The sequence below is a fragment of the Humulus lupulus genome, chromosome 5 (genome assembly GCF_963169125.1).
Source record: "Humulus lupulus chromosome 5, drHumLupu1.1, whole genome shotgun sequence".
Classification (NCBI taxonomy): Eukaryota; Viridiplantae; Streptophyta; class Magnoliopsida; order Rosales; family Cannabaceae; genus Humulus; species Humulus lupulus.
Window position 1 is genome coordinate 31,159,378 of NC_084797.1, and position 22,815 is coordinate 31,182,192.

Genomic DNA, 22,815 nt, shown 5'->3' on the forward strand with positions numbered 1-22,815 from the left:
CACTTATAGTGTATAAAGCTTAAATTGAAATGACCAAACTGCCCCTTATTACCAACCTAGTCCTTAAATTACCCCTAAGGGTAGAATGGTCATTTCTCCCCAATTCCCAATAATTCCTCAAGTGTTCCTAACATTTATCAAGTAATCCCATCGTGTCCAAATAATTATCAAATACTTACTCAATATCTAATAAATCCCAAAATATTCTCTAAATTCCCAAAATATCCCCAGGCTCCCCCGAGCCGGGTATTTAAACCCTGTTGTGACTATTTCGCCTTCCGCTCACGAGGACTGTCTCAAGCGATATACTGCAAATATATCCACATAATAATGTGGTGTCATCCATTTATCACATAAAATCACATTTATGCCCTTAACGGGCCAAAATTACAAATATGCCCTTATAAGCTATAAAGAGCCCACATGCATATCTAATACTCATAAACATGCATATAATACATTCATATTAATCATGCATGCCACATAATCACGCATTTAACCAATTAAACATACATAAATCCAATTATGCCCTCCTGGCACGCTAACCAAGGCACTAAGCCCTATTAGCAATTTTGGCTCGTTACAAGCAACGTTGAAGTAATTTGCGACACTCTTAAAATAAAGATGGAGGGGGAGATTGACGCCTGCCCGAATATTATATCTCGACCAGACACTGTACGCACCACCAAGACTATGCACTCGCTAGTCGGGTCAAGGAAGAACTAAATCTACCCCATAAGTCCATATCTTTGGGGATACTCCCCAAGTAACCGGCTCGAGAGGGTACTGACTGGAGCTACATACCACTTAACCTGCCTCCTCGAGCAGGCTTTTCTCTTCGCAACGAGTCTTATGATGTCAGTTAGCTGCTCGTTGTCAAAATCAATCTCATCAAAAGACACTTCTTGAGGTCGTATCTGCAGTTGGTCTTATGATTGTGGTTGTTGCTCGGGCTGTTCTCTTTCTAGCTGTTCGGGTTGTTGTTGTTGTATGGGCTGCTCAACATTTTGGCCATTGGTTGCATACCTAGTAACCTGAGGATCTATAGTAGATCTGTGTCTGGTCGTTTGCTTGATCCTAGCCATATCTTAAGAACATAACGTAACAGTTATGACGTCTTCAAAAAAAGAAGACCTGCTTGTTTCCCTCCCTCTGGTCGAAATTCCAACCGAGATTGGATCAACAAAGTCAGGATGCACAATAAAAGTCCAATTATTTGGAAGGAATTTCCTTATTCCTTGTTCTAATTCCTCAATTATCGTGCAATATTCATGATCGGGAACAAAATGAAAATCATAATGATAGTGCTCACCAAATTCATCAGATGGTTTCAGAATATCACGATTGAGGTCAATATCTGGTCGACTTCGTTCCACTTCATCGACCAGAGTCTGTAGCAGGTCTGAGTCAATAGAATAATTACTCCCCCAGTGATCGCGTGCATACATTTGGTGAAAAGTAGAGGGGAGATGAGCTATTCGACCAACCTATGTGTGTGCCTAACTAAGTTTAACCTGTTTGAAAAACACTATTCTACTTTCAAGTAGAAACTAGTGTAGATTTAAAAAGGCAAGCAATACTTCTTTGATTTTCAAATAAACAAAAAATCCTCTCGAAGCCAACAACATGATCAAGGGTAATCCAAGACCTAAAATCATTTTACTACTCCCTAAACAGACATTTTCCTAGAAAATCAGTGATTTTTGCAAAATACAAACTAGTTTTTACGTAAAAAATCAAGAACATACATATATGGAATCTCCAAAAGATGCATAGAAGTTATGCAACAAGTAACAAATAGTCATTCAAATGCAAAAAATGGAGTTGGAAACTTACTGTGATGAGAATTTGGTTGAAAGTCTGGGAGAAAAAAGAGATTTTTGGAAGAGGAAATGAAGAGCAAGGTCACGGTTTGAGAGGGTTTCAGAGAAAGAGAAAAAGAAAAAGAGGAGAAAGAGAGCTAGATATTTCTTTTGTAAGCACTCTACGCACAAAATCCTTCGAGTTGTATTCTTTCGTCAGCTTAAGAAATTCAGTTGAACCCTATTTCTTCTTGATCTTAAGAGTGACACTTTTCCGATAAATAAAAATGAAAGTGGACATAGGTCATTACCAACTCTTAAGGTCAAACCACTATAAAATTCTTTGTGTCGTTTACTTGATTCCAATTTGTTTAATTCTTATTCTGTCGTATAAATTGACTATGTGTCATTGACCAAAACGGTGGTCAACAATAAGTGTTACAACTCAAATGATAAATATAACCTAAAAATATAAATTTAATGAACCATAAAGAAAAAAAATGTTAAAAGCAAATAAAAATTACAATAAAGTTAATAATTAATTTGTAAAAGATATATCATGGTGTATTTATTTATTTATTTTGGAAACAATTCTAAGAGCAACTTCAATGGTGACTATCTTATTGGTTGCTCAAAATGTCCAAGTCATTCTAAAATATAATTTTTTATTTTCTCTCATCCACATCACTATTGGCAACATTTTCCATAAAAATGCTCCAATACTAAGCTACTCAAAAAGTTATCAACTATGGTCTCACATATCATTATTTAATATGCTATTTTGTAATTATAAATATTGTCACACTAAATTTTTTAAATTCTCATATTAATATAAATAAATATTACATGAAATTTAAGTTAGACGAAAGTTAAAAGTAGCCCATAAAATGACATAATCATAATTAATCAATCTAACATAATTAAAAAAATATTAATTAAAATAATTTCCAAATTTTGACCATATGTGCTTCACCAAGTCCGCTTGAAGATTGCGATGAATGTTTCTTTCGCGAATTTCAGTATTTCTTTCAAGTATTGTTGGGAAGTGAGAAATAGGTCCATGCAATACTTCAATCGTTGGGGGTGTCGACAAGACTTTCATCATAATTAAAATAAAACAAACTCTCATATGCATCTTTTTTATTATCGACAATAATATTGTGCAATATGATGCTTGCATACATAATATCTCTGAAAATATCTCTTTACCTAAAAACGTGCTGGTCCTCGTACAATGCAAAATGACATTGAACTACTCCTAATGCTCGCTCAACATCTTTGCGTATTAATTCTTGATATTGGACAAATAATTTTCTTTTCTCTCCTTGGGGAAATGTCGATGACGTTCAACGATTCAAATCAATATTAGACTTTTCCATATTAGACTTATAATTTCTTGAAATCATTTTGGGTTGGTATAGGGAAGACGTATGAAAGAAATATGGTAGTGAATATCTTAGTGTGAAGAATAGAGCATGTTGTGAAATATTAGGATCCAAATTGTAATAATTCCAATAGTCGAGGACTAATAAAGAATAATAGAAAATGATTGCTAATTATTATTGTTATTACTTATTACCATATTACTACTTTGATTAGATTGAGGAAATTATTTCCAATTTTTAAAAGTCTAAATAATAATAGATGACAGAAGCCAGCGTGGCATTTGACCCACTCCACTTAATCAAATGGGAGCTAAATGTCTATCCAAATGCATGCGAGGACAAACCAGTAATTTCATAGTAGAAATGGCACCGCACCATCCAAACCATATCCAACCCAAACGCACGCAACTCAGCCCCGGACAGTGAGGTCAACCCTGAATTCCCAGCCCCCCACCACTCCACCCAGTCCTTCGGACACCAAAACACCACCGCCGTCACCTAATCCGCAAAATTACCAAAACGCCCACCGAACCCAAACTATAATAAAATATAAATAAGATGCTAAAGCTAAACCCTTACCCAATGCTATTATTGCACAAATTACCATCAGTGCCCTCGTCCTCACTCTCTCTCTTACCGCAACAGTTCTCGCTTGTTGTTAGACCCGAAAGCATCAACCAAACGCGAACACCAAGAAAATCAGAGTGGACCAGAAGAAGAAGAAGAAGAAGTAGTAGTAAACGGCCAGGCAGTAGCGGTAACGATAGTGGTGGTGGTGTTACGGGAAGTTTTAGGGTTAGGGCAATGCCTGGTTCTTCATTCGGTGGTGACGATAATGGTTCGCTCCGTAAATTTAAACTGAACGAGTCAACGTTTTTGGCCTCACTCATGCCTAAGAAGGAGATTGGTGCCGATCGCTTCCTCGAGGCTCATCCGGAAAACGATGGCCGCGGTGTTGTCATCGCAATTTTCGGTATTTACTTCTACTGATTTATTAAGTTGATCGGTCTTTGTTCACTGTCTGATTGACTGGGAGGGAGGAAAATGAAGTAAACGAGATATTAAATATATATGTCCATGCATGTTATTTTTTGAGAAATAACGAATAGATGGATTGAGAAAAGAACAGGAATTTCGAATTCTTTTTGTGGTTATGGATCGGAAGGCTTTTATTTAGTAAATGTGGTCGAGCTATAGAGTACAGACTTAATGGATGATATTGATTTCGCATTTCATTACCCAAAATTTGTTTTCCTTGCTCTTTTGAAGTCCGTGCAATCATTTTGAACATTAATCTGGATGTTTTTGGAATTAATTTTCTTTTATAAGATTCTGGAGTGGATCCTGCGGCTGATGGATTGCAAGTTACCTCAGACGGGAAGACGAAAATTATAGATGTCATTGATTGGTAGCTTCTCTAGTTGAAAGTTTAATTCATATGTTGAAATGAACAGGTATCTTCCCAAGCATTTTAATCACATAACTTGTGAAATTTTCAGTACTGGGAGTGGAGATGTTGATACGTCTAAGGTTGTTAAGACTGCTGAAGATGAACGTGTTATCCGTGGAGCTTCAGGTCATTTTGAATTTTTTACTTAATGATTTTATTGAATCGTTTCAGTTTTCACTACTTTATTTAGAAAACATTCTGGAGTGACAGTACCGAGGTTCATCAATCTTGCAATTATGTTTGGTTCATAATGAAAGCTTATGATGTTTATTTTTTTTTTGTTCCTAGAATTATATTTTTCTTCAATTACTATGCATATAATCCTTTTTCCTGCACACAAAAAAAGCCATGTTCTGACTTTGATGCTAAGTTTTAAATAGGAGCTTCTCTGGTTGTGAATTATATGTGGAGCAATCCCACTCGTGAATGGCACGTGGGTTATAAATACGTATATGAGTTGTTTACAGATAAATTGACTTCCCGCTTGAAGGTAAATGTCTTTTTTATGATCGACAGATGAATCACACTTGATGTATTAAGCATAATGAAGTAGGCTGATGAACAACGTTTATAATAACTTTATTCTTAATATGTGCTTGACAGAGGGAAAGAAAGAAAAAATGGGAGGAGCAAAATCAGGAAGAAATTGCCAAGGCAGTTAAGCGACTTGATGAATTTGAACAGGTTGCTGAACATGTTGCTTGTTGGTTCTCCACTTGCTTGGTTATAAATACATCGATTCTGAAAGTGCATATTATCTTGTGATTTCATTTTATATCTAAATTGGGTTAAGCATGTGTGTGTTTGTCTTGTGACAGGCTTAAGCTTGTTATTTTGTCCTCCGCTGTTTTGGTTTCTGTTTTGTCACATTTTACTAGAAGGAATCCTTTTTATTTGTGTTGATAGAAGCTTTTATAGAATTGTACACAGGCAATCCAGCATGTATCTGAAATTGCCTAAATGACCTACTGTCAATGTGCTTTGCTGCACTATTGTTGAATGTATAATTTTTTAATATATCCCTTATTGAAATATAATTTTACTGTGATGTTTAACTTTCAGAAACACTGTAAACTTGAGGATGCAAATATTAAGAGAGTTCGTGAAGACCTTCAAAATAGAGTTGATTATTTACGAAAGCAAGCCGATGTCAGTGCCAAATTCTCATTTTATTGCTGATTTTTGCCTCCCGAACTATGATCTATACATTATCGTGTTCCTGATTTTTTTGGGCCGTTAAAAATTCCCCGAAACTATTCATAGTGTTGTAAAGTGATATTTTTGTCTAATTTTGTCCAATGTGACTAACAAGTGTCTTGACTATGTCAACGCCACATGTGTATTTTTTTTAAAAATAATATAAAAATATACATTCTTTTTTAATTAAAATTAATAAATTTAAAATAAATCATAGTTTATAAAATAGTTAATTTTGTAAGATTTGATTTAATTTCAATTATTTTAGTGTAATGATTTATTTTAAATTTATTAATTTTTAATAATAAAAGAGTTTTTTTAATATTTTTTAATTACATATGTGGTGCTGATGTAGTTAAGACACATTAGCAAGTAAAGAGCCGTGTCATCATGTTGTTAGTCACTTTGAACAAAATTAGACAGAAGTCCTACTTTATAACTTGTAAATAGTTCGCGGTGAATTTTTAATGGCATGAAAAAATCAAATCAAGGACGCGACAATGTATATGTCATAGTTCGAGGGACAAAAATCTTAAATAGCCTTCTTAAATTTACTCGGCTATGTGTAAATTCTCATCCATCTTATGTTCTAGAGCTATGATGACAAAGGGCCCGTTATAGATGCTGTTGTCTGGCATGATGGAGAAGTTTGGGTGGCTGCCTTAGATACACAAAGTCTCGATGATGACCCAGAGAGTGGAAAACTTGCTGATTTTTTGCCCTTAGTTAATTATAGGTATTGTTACTTGCTAGCGACATTCTATGCTGGATACATTCTTTCCAAGTGCTAAATAGGTGTGGAAAATAATATTGGATATACTTTATAGGAAATAAACTTTAACTTTTTAAATGAGCATACAATTTTTTGATGAGGTTGATCATGATATGATGATCTTATTGGAATGCAGAATGATTGTTGCCCTTTATGTTGATATTAAGCCATTTGATTTTGTTTGTTTGGAAGAGTGATAAAATAACAATAAAACTATTTTCTTAGGATCTGACTTATAAAATTTCAAAGAACAAAAGGTATTAGTTCAAAGATCTCTAGTGATACTGTCGAGTTCGTATATACACCTTTAATTTAAGGAAATATCTTGAAAAGTATTAGTACAAACTCTTCAGTGTTATTGCAAGGCATTCTGCTTGTATGTTATCAAAGATTTTGCTTCATTGGAACTTTGCATTTGTTATAGTTTTTGAAATTTTGTTGTCTCATTCTAGTTTTGGTGTTTTGATTCTTTTGTTTTTTCTTTTTCTGTTCTACTGAGTTCTTGGATCCTATTGATTGTTTACTAAAATATATAAAATGACTCTTGCAGGGTTCAACGAGAGTATGCCGTGCTTAGCAAATTAGATGCCTGTACAGTTGTTCTTAATGTGTATGATGAGGGGAATATTTTAAGTATTGTAACTGACAGCTCCCCTCATGGCACTCATGTTGCTGGTATTGCAAGTGCTTTCCATCCAAAGGTACATGAAGTTTATCTGTCTGCTGCAAATGTTTTGAAATAAACCAATCTAACTGTTGATATTCTGTGTGGCTGTTAGGAACCCTTGTTGAATGGAGTTGCACCAGGGGCACAGCTGATATCTTGTAAAATTGGAGACTCACGCTTAGGTTCAATGGAGACTGGAACCGGTCTAACACGAGCTATTATAGCTGCTATTGAGGTAGGTGATTAGAAGTTTGCTTTGTTTTAATGATTTAAGAATTCTTCAGACCATATATATCTGAATTTTGATGTGTATTGTTTCTTATTTAAGATTTTAGGAATTAATATTCTTAAGGGCCTGTTTGGTGGGCTAGACAATTTTGTTCAGCCACTTGGGAATATTTTGACCCATCAAGAAGATGGGTTAAAATAGTCCCATGGGACTTTTCTTATTACTTTTTTATCTATAATTTATATATATACTTATAATCATTAAGAAACATATTTTTTAATATTAATATAAATTACTTTTCAAATATGTATTTTTTTGTAAGGTTATTTAATTCTTTCAAATTTATTTATTTGATTTTGTCAAAAAAAATTATTTATTTGATAAAATTTCAATTATATATATATAAAAGTTTATTGAGTCCCAAACTGCACCAAACAATGTATAGTACTTGGGCAATTTGATCCAGTCTAATTTAATCTAGTCCCTACTAATAATCTAGTCTAGCTGTTTACATCATTATTAACGGATACTATACTTTTTTTTTGCAGAATAAATGTGATCTTATCAACATGAGTTATGGAGAACCTTCTTTGCTGCCAGACTATGGCCGCTTTGTTGACCTTGTTAATGAAGTAATATTTATAAATATGTGATATTGGTTGAGATTGTCATTTTATTTTTTCCCAACTATTTACTTGAATGGTTTTTAATTATGCTGTTGATTGCATGGTGGTGGTTAGGTTGTAAACAAACACCGATTGATATTTGTGAGTAGTGCTGGTAACAGTGGTCCAGCTTTGAGCACTGTTGGAGCACCTGGCGGTACCACTTCAACCATTATAGGAGTTGGTGCATATGTCTCCCCAGCTATGGCTGCTGGTGCTCATGGTGTTGTTGAAGCTCCATCTGAAGGGCTTGAATATACTTGGTAACTCTATCTCTATCTTGAATTCTTTCTCAAGGATTAAACCATTAAATATAAGATCAACACATGCCTTAGAATGCTAATTTATTTTGCACCAAACTATAAATAATATGCAGGTCCAGCCGAGGACCAACTGCTGATGGAGATCTTGGTGTTTCTATAAGTGCTCCTGGTGGTGCTGTTGCTCCTGTTCCTACGTGGACTCTCCAAAGTCGTATGCTCATGAATGGAACATCAATGGCATCACCGTCCGCCTGTGGGGGTGTTGCATTGCTTTTAAGTGCAATGAAGGTATTCTTTGTTGGTTTTGTTGACAATTTAATTCTATTAAACAAAAAGAAAAGAAAGCAGTTGCTGCTTAATTAGTTTTTTTTCTCTTGTTATTTATATAGACTGATATCTATTGTTTTCTGAGCAGGCTGAGGGGATTCGTGTGAGCCCATACAGTGTAAGGAAAGCTCTTGAGAATACATGTGTTCCAGTAGGCAGTTTACCTGAGGATAAGTTGTCCACTGGGCATGGACTTATGCAAGTTGACAAGTTAGTTTTGGACCTTCTCTCCCCTGTTAATCTTGATAAGAAATTGAGCATTGACAATTTAGACTTATTTACAAATTTTGTTGAGTGCAGGGCACATGAATATTTACAACAGTCCAAGGATGTACCATGTGTTTGGTATCAAATAAAAGTCACTCAATCTGGAAAAACAAGTAAGATTAGCCTTTTTTTTTTCTTTCTCTTATGGACTCTTATAACGATTACTGTTTGGCTATTATTGAGCTTATTCATGTTGCCAGATTATATTGTATGTTAGAGATGTATTTCGTAATTTTTGTGGTTGATGCTACCTTCTAGAGTATGATTGGTATCTTGAATGGTTGAAATGTTGGTTGGGACCTTATCTTGGTTAAATTGTGTCCCAAACGTTTTTGATTTTTTCCATGATTCTATATAGGTGCTCTCTTTTTATTTCACTTCTTATGGCTTATATGAGGGCCTTTTTCGCTCAATCTGCATGTGATTTGGCATGATGAATTGATGTTGTTGGTTTGATTGTAGCTCCTGTATCACGAGGCATCTACCTCAGAGAGCCTAGTGCTTGCCAACAATCTAGTGAGGTGAGATCCTTGAATGACTTTTTGGGTTATGAAAGTGATTATGTATACTAATGTAACAAAATACGACTTCCTTTACATGCTTGAGTTCTGCCTTTAGTGTATGTATATATTTATATTAAAATTGGTGACCCAAATTGTTATCTGCTATTTTGTGTTCTGAGAATTTCAGGTACATGCTCATATTGTGGTTTCCCTAACTTAGTTAATCGATACTTTTTCTCTTTTAGTTTTTGTAGAAAAGCTGTTGCAGACTTTGCTCCCTGCATTTACCTTAAGTTATTCCCCTCCATTTATGTTTTATCTGTTAGCTAAACTTAATCTTAACAGTGGACAGTGCTAGTTGAACCAAAATTTCATGAAGATGCAAGCAATTTGGATGATTTGGTTCCCTTTGAGGAGTGTATTGAGTTACATTCAAGTGATCAAGCAGTTGTAAGGACTTCAGAGTATCTCCTTCTTACACATAATGGGCGAACCATTAGGTTAGTTTCTACTCTTTTAACAATATGATTACTTTGTTCATGAGGTTAGAATGATACTGTGATTATTTGTCCATTTTCTTTGGTATAAATGATGTCTCTCTTTTGCATTTGTAGACAAGAAATTTCCAGTATGTTGTGTTAAACCTCATATTATAACTTAAGATCTGTAACTTTGGTGAAACTAAACATAAGTTGGATATCTCAACATATCTTAACCTCCTATTATATACTTTTCCTGGAGAAGCCGTACTCTACTAAGAAAAAGAATGAATTAATTAATCTCTACTAATGTCCTTTGTTTCTAGTTTTATAATAGGAATTTAATGCTTAGTTCTAGGGTGTTAGGGCTATCATGCTGGTGATGGCACCTTTATGTCTATTGGTTGAGGTTATGATGAGTATTTGAGACGGGGTAATGAAATGTGTTTTGGTTTTGTTAATCTCCTTGTATTTCACTTTAATGCCCTCCCCTCTTGATGTTGTAGCTAATGCTTATTTATAACTATTTCTTACACTCCTTTCCAGCGTAGTAGTGGATCCTACCAATCTTAGTGAAGGACTGCACTATCATGAAATTTTTGGTATTGATTGTAAAGCTCCCTGGCGTGGTCCTCTTTTCAGAATACCGATTACTATTATTAAGCCCATGGCTTTAGTGAATCGACCTCCATTAGTCACATTTTCTAGGATGTCTTTTCTGCCAGGTATTGATTAGTTTATTCTCTCTCTCTCTCTCTATAGCCTAGTACTTTAATGGTAGCTGTTTAGTTCAATTTACCCATTCAGAGAAAATCATTTGGCATCAGGTCTTTATTTTTGATACTTAACTTGGTTAGGCCACATTGAGAGAAGATTTTTAGAGGTGCCTCTTGGTGCCACTTGGGTTGAAGCAACCATGCAAACCTCAGGCTTTGACACAGCTCGTAGATTTTTTGTTGACACTGTTCAGGTACAGGATTTAATGATATCTTATTTATATAATATTTTTTGTTGAAATGATATCTTATTCATATATGATTTTCTAGTTTAGCTCTAACATGCCTGCTATCTTCAGCTTTGTCCTCTGCAAAGGCCTAATAAGTGGGAGAGTGTTGTTACATTTTCTTCTCCTTCTACCAAGAGCTTTTCCTTTCCCGTTGTTGGTGGCCAGACGATGGAATTAGCTATAGCGCAGTTTTGGTCTAGTGGCATAGGAAGCCATGAAACAACTATTGTAGATTTTGAGGTGTGCTGTTAATTGCCTTGTTTTTTCCCAATGTAATTCTTAATTTTGTCTGTTGTTTTTCTTACTACGTAATCCTTAATTTTGTTTTTCTATTTAATAGTTCTGCTACACTCTTAGATGCTAGGGGCACATTACTGTGATTGAGTTTTTTGGGGCCTTAAGGCTGCCTAGTGAAGTAAAAAATGGATTAGCCACCTCAAGTATTTTTTATGTAAAGAAAATTTTGTTTTAACGTATGTGGAAAAAGGATTTTTAGCTGTTTCGTAATCTTTAAATATTTTTGGTTTTGGAATTTTTGAAGTTTAGTCACAAGATGTTTATTGTTTTTATTTTTTAAAATTTAAAAATATTTTGCTCTGATTCTGGTGAATTCTTTAATGTCTATTATTATTTTTTCTTAATCAAATTAAAGTTATTGATTTCAAAATAAGGTCATCAGTGCAAATTCGCACGTCCTTACTATTTGGTTTTGCGAATATGTTTAGATTGCATTTCATGGAATTAATATAAATAAAGATGAAGTACTACTTGATGGAAGTGAAGCACCGGTTAGAATTGATGCTGAAGCTCTAATGGCCTCTGAGAAACTTGCACCTGCTGCTATTCTAAACAAGGTGAAGCTAGTTGCTAGCTTAGTTATGCAGTTATTATTTATTCTTAATTGTTTCAATTCAGTGCAGTTATTTGTGACAGTCTCTTAACAATTTCTGCTCTAATACAGTCAACTTCTTTCCTTTCTCTCTTTTGTTATTATGCAGGTAAGGATTCCTTACCGTCCTGTTGAAGCTAAACTTTCTACTCTTACAACAGACCGTGACAAACTACCCTCAGGCAAACAAACCCTAGCACTGAAATTAACGTAAGTCATTGTTTTTTATTTATTTAAATCTTTCATTTGGCTCAAATTTTAACATGCGCTCACTATTATCCCATGGTTGTGCAGGTACAAGTTCAAACTGGAAGATGGAGCTGAAATAAGCCCTTTCATTCCATTACTTAACAACCGCATATACGACACTAAGTTTGAGTCTCAATTTTATATGATTTCCGACACAAACAAGGTACTTTGCAGCATCCATTGTTCTAATACATAATCTATTGGCATGGGTTTTCATCTTTAAAAATTAATTTTCCCTGTACAACAGAGAGTGAAGGTTTGCATTAGATTCTGATTTATTTATTGCCATTCTCCAATTGTAGCGTGTATATGCAATGGGTGATGTTTACCCCGATCGCTCAAAACTTCCCAAGGGAGAATACATCTTACAGCTATATTTAAGGTATATTATTCTTTTCACAGTAGAAAACTTGCAGACAATCACGTACTAAGCTAGTTGTCTTCTATTTTGCTGCTTCATTTGGTATTTAAGTTTTGTTTTAAATTTAGAAAATTGCTTGCTTGTCTCAATTACCTAATTAGGCATTGATATTAAAAAATATTTTTTCACATTTGTGATTGTTTTGTTGCAGACATGACAATGTGCAGTATCTGGAAAAGTTGAAGCAGTTAGTGCTGTTCATTGAAAGAAAGTTGGAAGAGAAGGTAGGATTTATAACTTTTACTGATGCATGCATACAAGTCAATTATCATTATGTAAGTAATGTAGCTTTATTGTTTTATTACCTCTATAACTTGAGTTCATTCTGTCCGGTTCAGGATGTGGTACGATTGAGCTTTTTCTCTCAACCAGACGGTCCTGTGATGGGAAATGGCAGTTACAAGTCATCACTTTTAGTTCCTGGGTATGTCTCTGAACAACCTATTTGAGTGGGTTAAATATGTTTGGTTATAGTTCCTACTTGACAAATGATTGCATTGTGTGGTAGGAAAAAAGAAGCATTTTATGTGGGCCCACCATCTAAAGACAAGCTTCCAAAGGTATTATTCTCTGCTTTTTTTCTTTTTCACTTGGTGTTAATAATAGTAATAGTTATAAAAAAAGATAATCATAATGTTTTTGCAGAATTGTCAGCAAGGTTCTGTACTTTGTGGAGCAATCTCATATGGAAAGCTATCCTATCATGGGGACGGGGATGGAAAAAATCCACAAAAGAACCCCATGTCTTGTAAAATTTCTTATATAGTGCCACCAAATAAGGTTGTGAGTTGTGACGCTGTTTATACTTTGCCGTAGTTTATTGTTCAAACATCATGGGACAGGAGAGATTTACCTCTGGTGCTCCTTGTGATTTAATCCGAATTCCTGTCCATATGATATTTATTATTTTCATTATGTTTATTGGACAGCTAGATGAGGACAAAGGGAAAGGTTCTTCTCCAACTTGTACCAAATCTATCTCTGAACGTATAGAAGAGGAGGTGCGTGGGAAAACATGAGATGCATGTGAATAACTTAAATCTAATTAGCATCTAACTTTAATGTTGTAGGGTCCAGCCAAATATACATATTAGGAAAGAGTTTGGTGTGCAGGGTTTGGATAATGATATCTCAATGGAAGGAAAAAAGGAAGAGATCATAATTTTCATAATGACAATAATATCTTTCCATGTATCAGGTTCGAGATGCAAAGGTAAAGGTTCTTGCAAGCCTAAAGCAAGACACCGATGAAGAACACTCTGAGTGGGAAAGTTTGTCTCTCTTGTTGAAGGTGACATTTTGTAAATTGACGATGATATATTTGTTCCATTTTCTTTTTTTGTAGTGTCATTGTCGTAAGCTGTAGTTGTTAAGCTAACTTTTCTTACGCATTAAGATTTGTCAAGACAAATTTTATTTCCAATATTTCAACATGGGTTAATTTTTAGATCAAATAGTTGCAAACCCAAAAGTTTCACTACCAAATTCTAAAGTATTTATCAATCTGTATTTTGTTTGTTTTTATACTGTACATTCCTGAGTTGATGTATTCAAATATATTATATCATGGATTGACACAAATGTACATAGTTGTCTTTGGAAATTTAAGCCAATGAGGCTGTGTGAGGGAAGGATGGGGCAAGGGTGGAGGTTTAAAGTTCAAACCTGCGACCTTCTTGTTATTTTTCTTGTAGTGGCACCGAGTGTGCTGAGTTTATAAAAAAGTCTATGGAATTTGTTTCTGTTTTTGTTTTTATTTATGTTTGAAGGTGTGGCATGTACAAGTCATTAAAACTCAAGTGTAGTTTTTGTTCACTGGCAGTCTGAATATCCAAAGTACACTCCACTTCTTGCAAAGATATTGGAAGGTTTACTTTCTCAAAACAACATTGAGGACAAAATAAGCCATAATGAAAAGGTATGTGATTTTGGCCTTAGCACAAGACTCCTGCAAATTGGATTTACATGGGAATTAAATTCCTACTTTCCTGTTAGTTTGATTTATGATTCACTTGAAATTTTCTGGGTGCTGTCTTGCAGGTCATTGATGCAGCAAATGAGGTAGTTGATAGCACTGACAAAGATGAGTTGATAAAATTCTTTGCGCTTAAGATTGATCCAGAAGATGATGAAGTAGAGGTATGTTTGCTTGTCAACAGAAAATTTTTGCGATTCATCTAGAGCTAACATTCCAAGTTCCTCCCCCTTCCCCTAGTTTCTAGATTGGTTGTACTTAGTAGTTGCTTTTGTTACAGAAACTCAAAAAGAAAATGGAGACAACTCGTGATCAGTTAGCAGAGGCACTCTATCAGAAAGGATTGGCATTAGCAGCAATTGAATCTATAGAGGTTAGACTGCTCATGTTTGTTTCTAGTAATATTTTCATTACATTCTTGAAGCTAACTCAATTGCACCAGGCAGCAATTGATAGGATCAGTCTGTTTCAAGTAATTTTGATATTACCATCTCGAAGCTAACTCTACAGCAGTAATTGATAAGTAATATATGATGACCGAGTGATTGTGCGGTAGCAATCATCATACATGGAAATTTTCATTCTGTTTAAGATTGTATGATTGAAATTAACATGCACAGGAATTATTGCTTCAAAATAAAAGTAAGAGTTGGTAAGTTTTTTAGACAGTTTGAATCTTGATAACCAAGTTTTGAATGTGCAGAGGTACTCTGTTTTCTGAGATCAAATTCTGGTATATATCTTCTTGACACTCCTATGTATTGGAAAATGGTTGTCAAGCATTGGTTCTAAACTATGCTAAGAGATTTAATGTTCTTTTTGTTTGTGTTTATCACATCTTTGTTGCTGTGATTCCTGTACTTTTACCACACCTTTGTATTCTCTTTTAATTAATACAAGGCAGTATTGTTTTTATTTTAAATTTTTTTATTATTATTTATTTTTTAAAAAAAACTATGCTAAGGGATCTGGTTTCTAGTTTATAACTGCATTGTGTGGGTACTACTATTGTCACCCTCAGAGGATGTTGGTTTATTCGTTCATTTCTTCTTCATAATTTAGGTGGGGTTCCAATTTGTTTTTCCAATAATTATATGGATAATTCAGATGCACAACAATCACAGATATGGATAATTCAGATACACAACAAACACAGCTGCATTCTCTCTTTGTCTACTTTAATGCATACCTCTACAGAGATTTGATCGAGCCAGATGGTTCTGGTCCAATAATAATGTGTAAAGGGTTTTTGTTCATTTGGGACTAAAATCTACTTACTATTACACTGGATTCCTTCTGTAAGAATGATTTGCTTGTAGTAGACATGGTCATAAATTTAACTAAGTAAACTAGAGCACGGTCTCTTTGACTGGCATATTTACCATCATTATTTATCACAGGCTGAGAAGAGGAAAGAAGCTGATGCAAAGGATGCGGACAAGTTGGCTGATCCTTCTGAAATGGACTCTGCTGCAAAGGATGTGGACAGGTCGGTTGAACCTTCTGAAAAGGATTCTGATGCAAAGGATGCAGACAAGTCGGTTGATTCCTTTAAAAAGGACTCTGATTCGGACCAGCCTGACATGTTTGAAGATAACTTTAAAGAACTGAAGAAATGGGTTGATGTGAAGTCCTCTAAATATGGTTACCTCTTAGTAGTACGTGAGAGACGTTGTGGAAGGCTTGGAACAGCGCTAAAGGTACTTTAACTTTCCACTCTTGTGTACTTTGTTTTGACACGCCACAGCACATTTAATCTCAAGTAATATGGATTCTGGATTTTTTTTTTCTCTCTCTCTCTCTCCATCTCTACCCGCATTGATTGATTATTTGTGGTCCTGTCAAGCAACCATTCTTTTTTATGGGGTATCCTCGCAATCTTTAGGCATATAAGCAGTTTATGACCTCAGTTTACATTTATGTTTTGCTTGGTATTTTTTGAGAAGATCTCCACTAATCATTTTATCTTTTACTGTCATAGGCGATTACTGATTTGATTCAAGAGGATGGGGAACCTCCCAAGAAAAAGCACTATGACTTGAAGATTTCTTTGCTGGAGGAAATCGGGTGGAATCACTTGGTGAAATACGAGAAAGAGTGGTTGAACGTGCGCTTTCCACCAAATCTACCTCTTTTTTGAAGGTTTGCGTCATTTTTTGAGTCACACACCATTAAATAAATGGCTCAGGTGCAAGGCTCTATCCCGATTGTCTACTAGGATAGTTGATTTGCTTTAAATTATTGTAATTTGTCAATTACATAAACGTGCTCCGATGCTATAATGACAGGATGATAATGACAAGTTCATGTTTCATGGGAAAATAATATTTTCAGCTTCTTTCCGTTGCCAGAGAATCGAGCTCAACACTTATCTGTACATTAAAGGTCTAAGCTTATGATTTCATTTGTTTTTGCACTCTGAATGAAAAAGGAGCAGCTCAATGATTTACAAGATCCTACTATTAAATAAAAGATGATGAATGAGGGAATCAGGTTCAGTCATTTTGTAGGGCCAAGCTTCTTTATTTAACATTATTTTTAGTTTAAAGTGTAATATGTTACTTTTGTTTAATGAGTTTAAAATGATAACTGAGGTAATTTAAAACTGCTCTAATTTAGATATATTTATTTAATTAGTTGCTATAAGATAAAAAATAAAAAATAAAATTTAATAAAAATCTCTATCTTATATTAAACTTAAATTACTCGAGGTTTATTTTGAGAATTTTTTTTAACAATATATTATCTTCTAATAAAATTAAAAGTTTATCTTTGAATGGTTCAAAGTTAATACTTTCAGATTACTCAAAAGAGAAAAGTGAATTCTTTCAGATGATTCACGATTATGACTAGGTTGTTCAAAGTTTATTTAGACCTCTTCTGTAGTAGATTTTTTTTTTTTGGGTACCCGAAGAACAACTTCACGTTTTAGCCAAGCGTGAAAAGTAAATTACGAACTGAAGAAAAGCCAGAAAGAAAACATGACCCGCATTTTGTTGGAATAACACGTGCCCTTATTCATGATGTGCAGGTTTTTTTTATTTTTTTTGTTGACAACCATGATGCAGTTTTAAATCTCAATAAGCCTACAAATCTTTACTAGAGTCGTTAGACAAAACCTAATTCAACTCATTAGTTGAAGTATCTCAAAAGATTAGACGTCAATTTGGAACTTACGATAAACGGCTAAGAGTAAGATCTTAACCTTTTTTAATGCAAAAATAGCCTAGTTTCCTATATAAAAAAAAAGCTAAAATTGGATGATGAAATAAATTTGGATTCGCTCTTTTTTTTTTTTTTTGTCGGGGTTCTTTTAACTATTTATAGAATGTACTTTGTAAAAAATATTTAAAGAATATATATGTGTAATTTTAAAAGTTATAAATGACTTGTGATAATAGGAACATTTACATATATTGTTTTTTTTTCCAATTTTATATATAATAATACCATACACAAAAATAATCACCCAATCTTATATTGAATGTATACTAGATTTTATCAATATCCAAAACTCAACATTTTTCTCCCATCTATATATATATGTTGAAATTTCATTTTTCTTAATTAATTACCAAGTAATTATCAGTTTATTTTAATTACAGAAATGTAATAAGTGGATGAGTCAAACATACAATCCAACTTAAGGATGAGTAAATGAGTTTTGAAATGTAGGCTCATAAAGCGTAAGCTCGAAAATAATAGGCAGTGGCTGAACACTTATATAAATAAGCATGATTCATGGCTTGTTGTTGTTAGCCAACGAGCACAAGTTTAAAAGGCTCGAGCTTAAGCTTCAAGCTCGAAAGAAAGAATCTTCTCCGACGCATATGGATGTTATTCGAGCCTTACTTGCAAACTCGAAGGTATTGATCTTCGAAGATTGAGTTCGATGAAGCTACCAGGTGAGGGGCTGATCGAAATAACAAGCTCGAATGTATGTCGCTATTGAAAGCTCGTTAACCTTGCATTCGAGGTCAGCAACACGTTTTCCATACAACAGTTGTTAGGAGATCTCTATTCTTTAGAGATTTGTTGTTAACTGATAATTAAATCCCAATTATCGCGAGATATTATGTATTTAATTACATTTATTTCAGATTAGAATAATCAGTTGTAACTTCCTCGAAATTAGTGGAAGATATACTACTAACCAGACCTATAAATAGCCTGGTATTTTTCATTTGTAGTCACACACAATCTTGTACTGTGAATAATCTGTTGAATTGCTTTGAGAAAGCTTTGAGAGAGTATTATGAATCAATAATATTAACTCGTGGACTAGGCAGATTTTAACTACTGAACCCGTAAAAATCCTACTGTTCATTTCTTATTTTTTGAATATTTGTTTAGTTATCTTCATATTTAAGTTGACGAAGAACGATGTCGACAATTTGGTGCTTTCGTTGAGAGCATTAAGCAAATCTTTGGATTGATTAATCAGAAACCTCCTGCGTTACCAATGACCGCCACGAACAACCCAAGAGCTGGTGGGTGACCATTGCCCAAAATACCTGAGGAGCAAACTCCTCACACTGAAGACTACCCACGGAGGCCTGGGAAGTAACCAATGACAGACCACGACCTAGACGAGGGGAGTGCATCATCTGACTCCACGGGGCCGCCACCTCCCAGGGTGAGATGTTATATTTGGGATGAGGTAGTTTAAGGGACCATTGAGGTTATTGAAAAGATTAGAGCTTAGATGCTCGCTTCTCAGAATAGACAAAAAAGTTATGTTAATATGAAATGCAGGAATGTGGAATTCCTAGTGGAAGACTGTATCTTCCTTAGAGTCTCACCATGGGAAAGGGGTGAGGAGATAAGGACAAGTTGAGCTCTAGATTTGTGGGACTGTGTGAAATCCTGGACAGGATCGATCAGGTTGCCTATGGATTGGCCTTAGCTTTGGCACTGTCGGCCGTCTACAGTGCATTTCATATTTCCATGTTAAGGAAACATATGTTAGATGAGACTCATGTGTTGAGTTATGAGAATATAAAATTAGAGGTTAAGTTATCCTGTAAAGGGTAGCCAGCTCAGATATGAGACAGTAAGAACAAGCTTCTGAAGAACAAAGCTATACCTTGGGTTAAGGTATTATACAGAAATAGTAAGGTCGATGAGCGACCTGGAAACTGGAATCAGTTATGCGGGATCGATATTCAGGGTTAGTCACATAAAATTTCTGTAAGGAGGGGATAGTTGTAACATCCCAAATTTCCTAATAAGGCTTAGGGCCTTGATTAGGGGGTCAGGATGCCAAATTATGGAATTATGTGATTATATGATATTTATGTGTATTATCATGTGATTATGTGAATAATATTATAATATGACTTTATATGCATGTTTAGGTGTATTAAATATGCATGTGGGCCCATTTCTGTTTAATTGGAAAATTTTCATAATTTGGCCCGTTATGGGTATATTTGGCATATATGTGGTATGTGTGTAGTACTACATTATTATATGGTTATGTTTGGGTTACTCGACATAAGACGATCCTAGGGAGCAAGCTAGTGGGAAAGTCACAACGGGACCCATATTTGACTCGGAGTGGGGCAAGGGGTATTTTGGGTATTTAGCACATTACCGGGATATTGGGTAATGAGAATAAATATTTGATGATAAATTGAGAGTTAGTGAGATCAGGGGGAAATTATGAGAATTTTGACTATTTTACCCAGGGGTGTTTTTGGGACCTCAAGCATTAGGATTTGCTTGAGGTTACTTAAGCTCGAAGTAACCTGTTAGAAATAAAAAGAACGTTTAGAATGTTCTCCCTCTCTCTCTTGTTCCCTTTTTGACACCAATCGCATTTTCGAAGGAATCTCGAGTTTTAGGACTCAGATTCAGGCAAGGATCGAGGCATAGCAATTCTAGGGAAGATTAGAAGCTTATTAGCCGGATGATTTAGTTAGGAAACGACTTAATTGGAGGTAATCCAAGTTTTAAGTTTTCAAGTTGATAATCTTTGATTGGATTTTATGTTTTGATGGGTTTTTGATGGTTTGAGACTTGGGTTTTAATGGTTCTGGATAATTGGGATATTTAGGAGCTTTGATTTTGGGTTTTAGATTTGTTTGGATAGGTTTTTGGAAGGTTTTAAGTGGGAGAATACGCATGTTATCGCTGGGTTCGTGGTCGGGCCGCGACCCAGGCTTGACGAAGATGGTGAAGTTGGCTGATGGGAAGTTAGGGTTGTGATGCAAGGTAGGTGCGTCGCGGTGCTAGGCACAGGCAGAGAAGGGGCTCGTTCTCTGTTTGGAGGCGGGCTGCGGCTCAAAGCTTGGGGGGGGGGGGGGGGGCGCTTAAGGGCAGTTTTGTCCATTTGGGTTTTTAGTAGTGGGAACTTAACTTTAAGAGCCTGGGATCGATCCTACTACCCAGTTGGGTAGGATTCGACGTCTCGGAGGCTAGGACTTGGTCCGGAAGTATTTATATACTCATTTTTTTATGGGGTTTTATATTATGGTTGTGACTAGGTTAGCTTGGAAATATGATCGTGCTTGAGGGTTGTTTATTGGTAACCTGTGCTTGGACAAAAGGTAAGAAAACTGTACCCAGTATGTGATGCATGCGATACATGTGATTATGGCATGACATGAATATTGAATATGGAATTGATCAGAGCTTGAGTATCTATAAATGTGAATGATCATAATTATGCTGGTGAATGTTGAGTAAGCATGATGAATGCCTTATATTTGGATATTTGACATATGATATATGCCTGGATGCATTGCTTACTTGTGAGTGGCACTGACTCATTAGTCAGAAACGATATTGGTGTTAGTACTGGTCGTGAAGTCTTGACTTATCAGTCATGATCGACAATAGTACTGAGCGCTGGTTGTATGGAATTGACCTATGAGTCAAGAGCGGCATTAGCGTATTGAACGCAGAGTCGAAATGATTAGATCTAATCAACATGAGCATTAAATGCTTGATCGACCCTAAGGTCGAAGAAAACTAAAGCGCTTGTCTAGTCTAAAGGCTAGTTACTTAGAGCCAGGGCCAAAAGGCTCAGGTGACTGAAGCATCACATGGCTTAGGGTGCAAAGTCCCAGAGTGTGACTCATTAGTCACCTATCCAGAGTGTGACTCATTAGTCACATACCCAGAGAGTGACTCATTAGTCATCTAATCAAGATGCAGGTCCCCAAAGATAAACTCATTAGTCATCTATTTAGGGAGCAGATCCTCAGAAATAGACTCATTAGTCATCTATTTAGGGAGCAGATCCCCAGAGATAGACTCCTTAGTCATCTATTCAGGGAGCAGATCCTCAGAGATAGATTCAGTAGTCATCTATTCAGGGAGCAGATCCCTAGAGATAGGCTCAACAGTCATCTACTCAGGGCGCAGAGCCCCACAATCATTTATTTGGACTTGCCTGCATGCATGAATAAGGCTATTACTGCTAGGCATGCTTATTATGATTTAGTGACATGTTATTACCTGCTTATGAGCATGTTGAGTTTTCTTGCTGAGCCTCAGCTCACGGGTGCTATGTGGTGCAGGTAAAGGCAAACGAAAGTTGGACCATCCTTGAGTTGGAGAGCTTAGGTGACGATGTGTACATATGCGGCTGCTCGACCACCACGGCTGAGGGTTTAAAGAAGAACTATAGTTAAACCCTATTTTCCTGCTTAGGTCGGCTCATTGTAAATCTTTTATTGTAATTAACCTTTAAATTTTATTTTGGGATCCCAATGTATACAGTAAACGTTTTAGTGAAACGTTGTATCTTTGACCAAAATTTTTAACCCTAAACCGTTAATCATACTCAGTTACACGATTATGGCCAAATGACTCGGTTAGCGAGTTTAGCACTATTTAAAATGCATAGTGTAACGGTCCCTGGGTAGTAGGGCGTTACAGCTTTGGCCCACGGGTGCTCTATGGTGCAGGTAAGGGCAAAGGGAAGGTCGACCAACCATAAGTACGAAGAGCATGGAGTGACGGGTACATGTTCGGCCTGCCTGGCTGCCACGACCAGGGTTATTTTTGAGAAAATGTACTGTAATGGTTGTTTTGTTGCCTAGGTCGACCGTGTGTATATTTTGAGTTGTAATACAATTTTCTAAACATTATTTTTGGGATCCCAACTTTATAACTTTCTATAATTTCAATGAATGTCCAATTTTTATAATTAATATTGTTAAACAAGTTTAACTTCAGTTTAGTCACACTTTTAACCTAAAACATCGATTAGCGAGCTAATGTCACATTTTTAACTCACATAGTAACGACTCTAAGGAAG

The 22,815-nt window shown here is 35.4% G+C and overlaps 1 protein-coding gene across 1 annotated transcript; it reads left to right on the top strand.

The window, feature by feature from the left end:
• The first annotated feature begins 3,602 nt into the window (after positions 1-3,602).
• Positions 3,603-17,151, top strand: LOC133834720 (tripeptidyl-peptidase 2). The gene is made up of 34 exons (XM_062264425.1): positions 3,603-4,160; positions 4,517-4,595; positions 4,687-4,763; positions 5,018-5,127; positions 5,241-5,321; positions 5,700-5,786; positions 6,428-6,570; positions 7,157-7,307; positions 7,386-7,508; positions 8,051-8,134; positions 8,243-8,430; positions 8,544-8,718; positions 8,846-8,967; positions 9,058-9,137; positions 9,487-9,545; positions 9,873-10,027; positions 10,553-10,731; positions 10,864-10,976; positions 11,082-11,252; positions 11,738-11,866; positions 12,011-12,111; positions 12,196-12,313; positions 12,453-12,532; positions 12,723-12,795; positions 12,910-12,995; positions 13,080-13,131; positions 13,217-13,351; positions 13,501-13,572; positions 13,770-13,862; positions 14,394-14,489; positions 14,612-14,710; positions 14,827-14,919; positions 15,947-16,246; positions 16,528-17,151. The coding sequence occupies exons 1-34, from the start codon at positions 3,746-3,748 to the stop codon at positions 16,684-16,686; spliced, it is 4,278 nt and encodes a 1,425-aa protein (XP_062120409.1). The 5' UTR covers positions 3,603-3,745; the 3' UTR covers positions 16,687-17,151.
• Positions 17,152-22,815: the final 5,664 nt, after the last annotated feature.

Coding starts and splice junctions, on each gene's coding strand:
- LOC133834720 (XM_062264425.1), top strand. CDS start 3,746: ATGCTAAAGCTAAACCCTTACCCAATGCTATTATTGCACAAATTACCA. Junction 13,863..14,393: donor GTTTGTCTCTCTTGTTGAAG/GTGACATTTTGT, acceptor GTTCACTGGCAG/TCTGAATATCCAAAGTACAC. Junction 14,920..15,946: donor CAGCAATTGAATCTATAGAG/GTTAGACTGCTC, acceptor TATTTATCACAG/GCTGAGAAGAGGAAAGAAGC.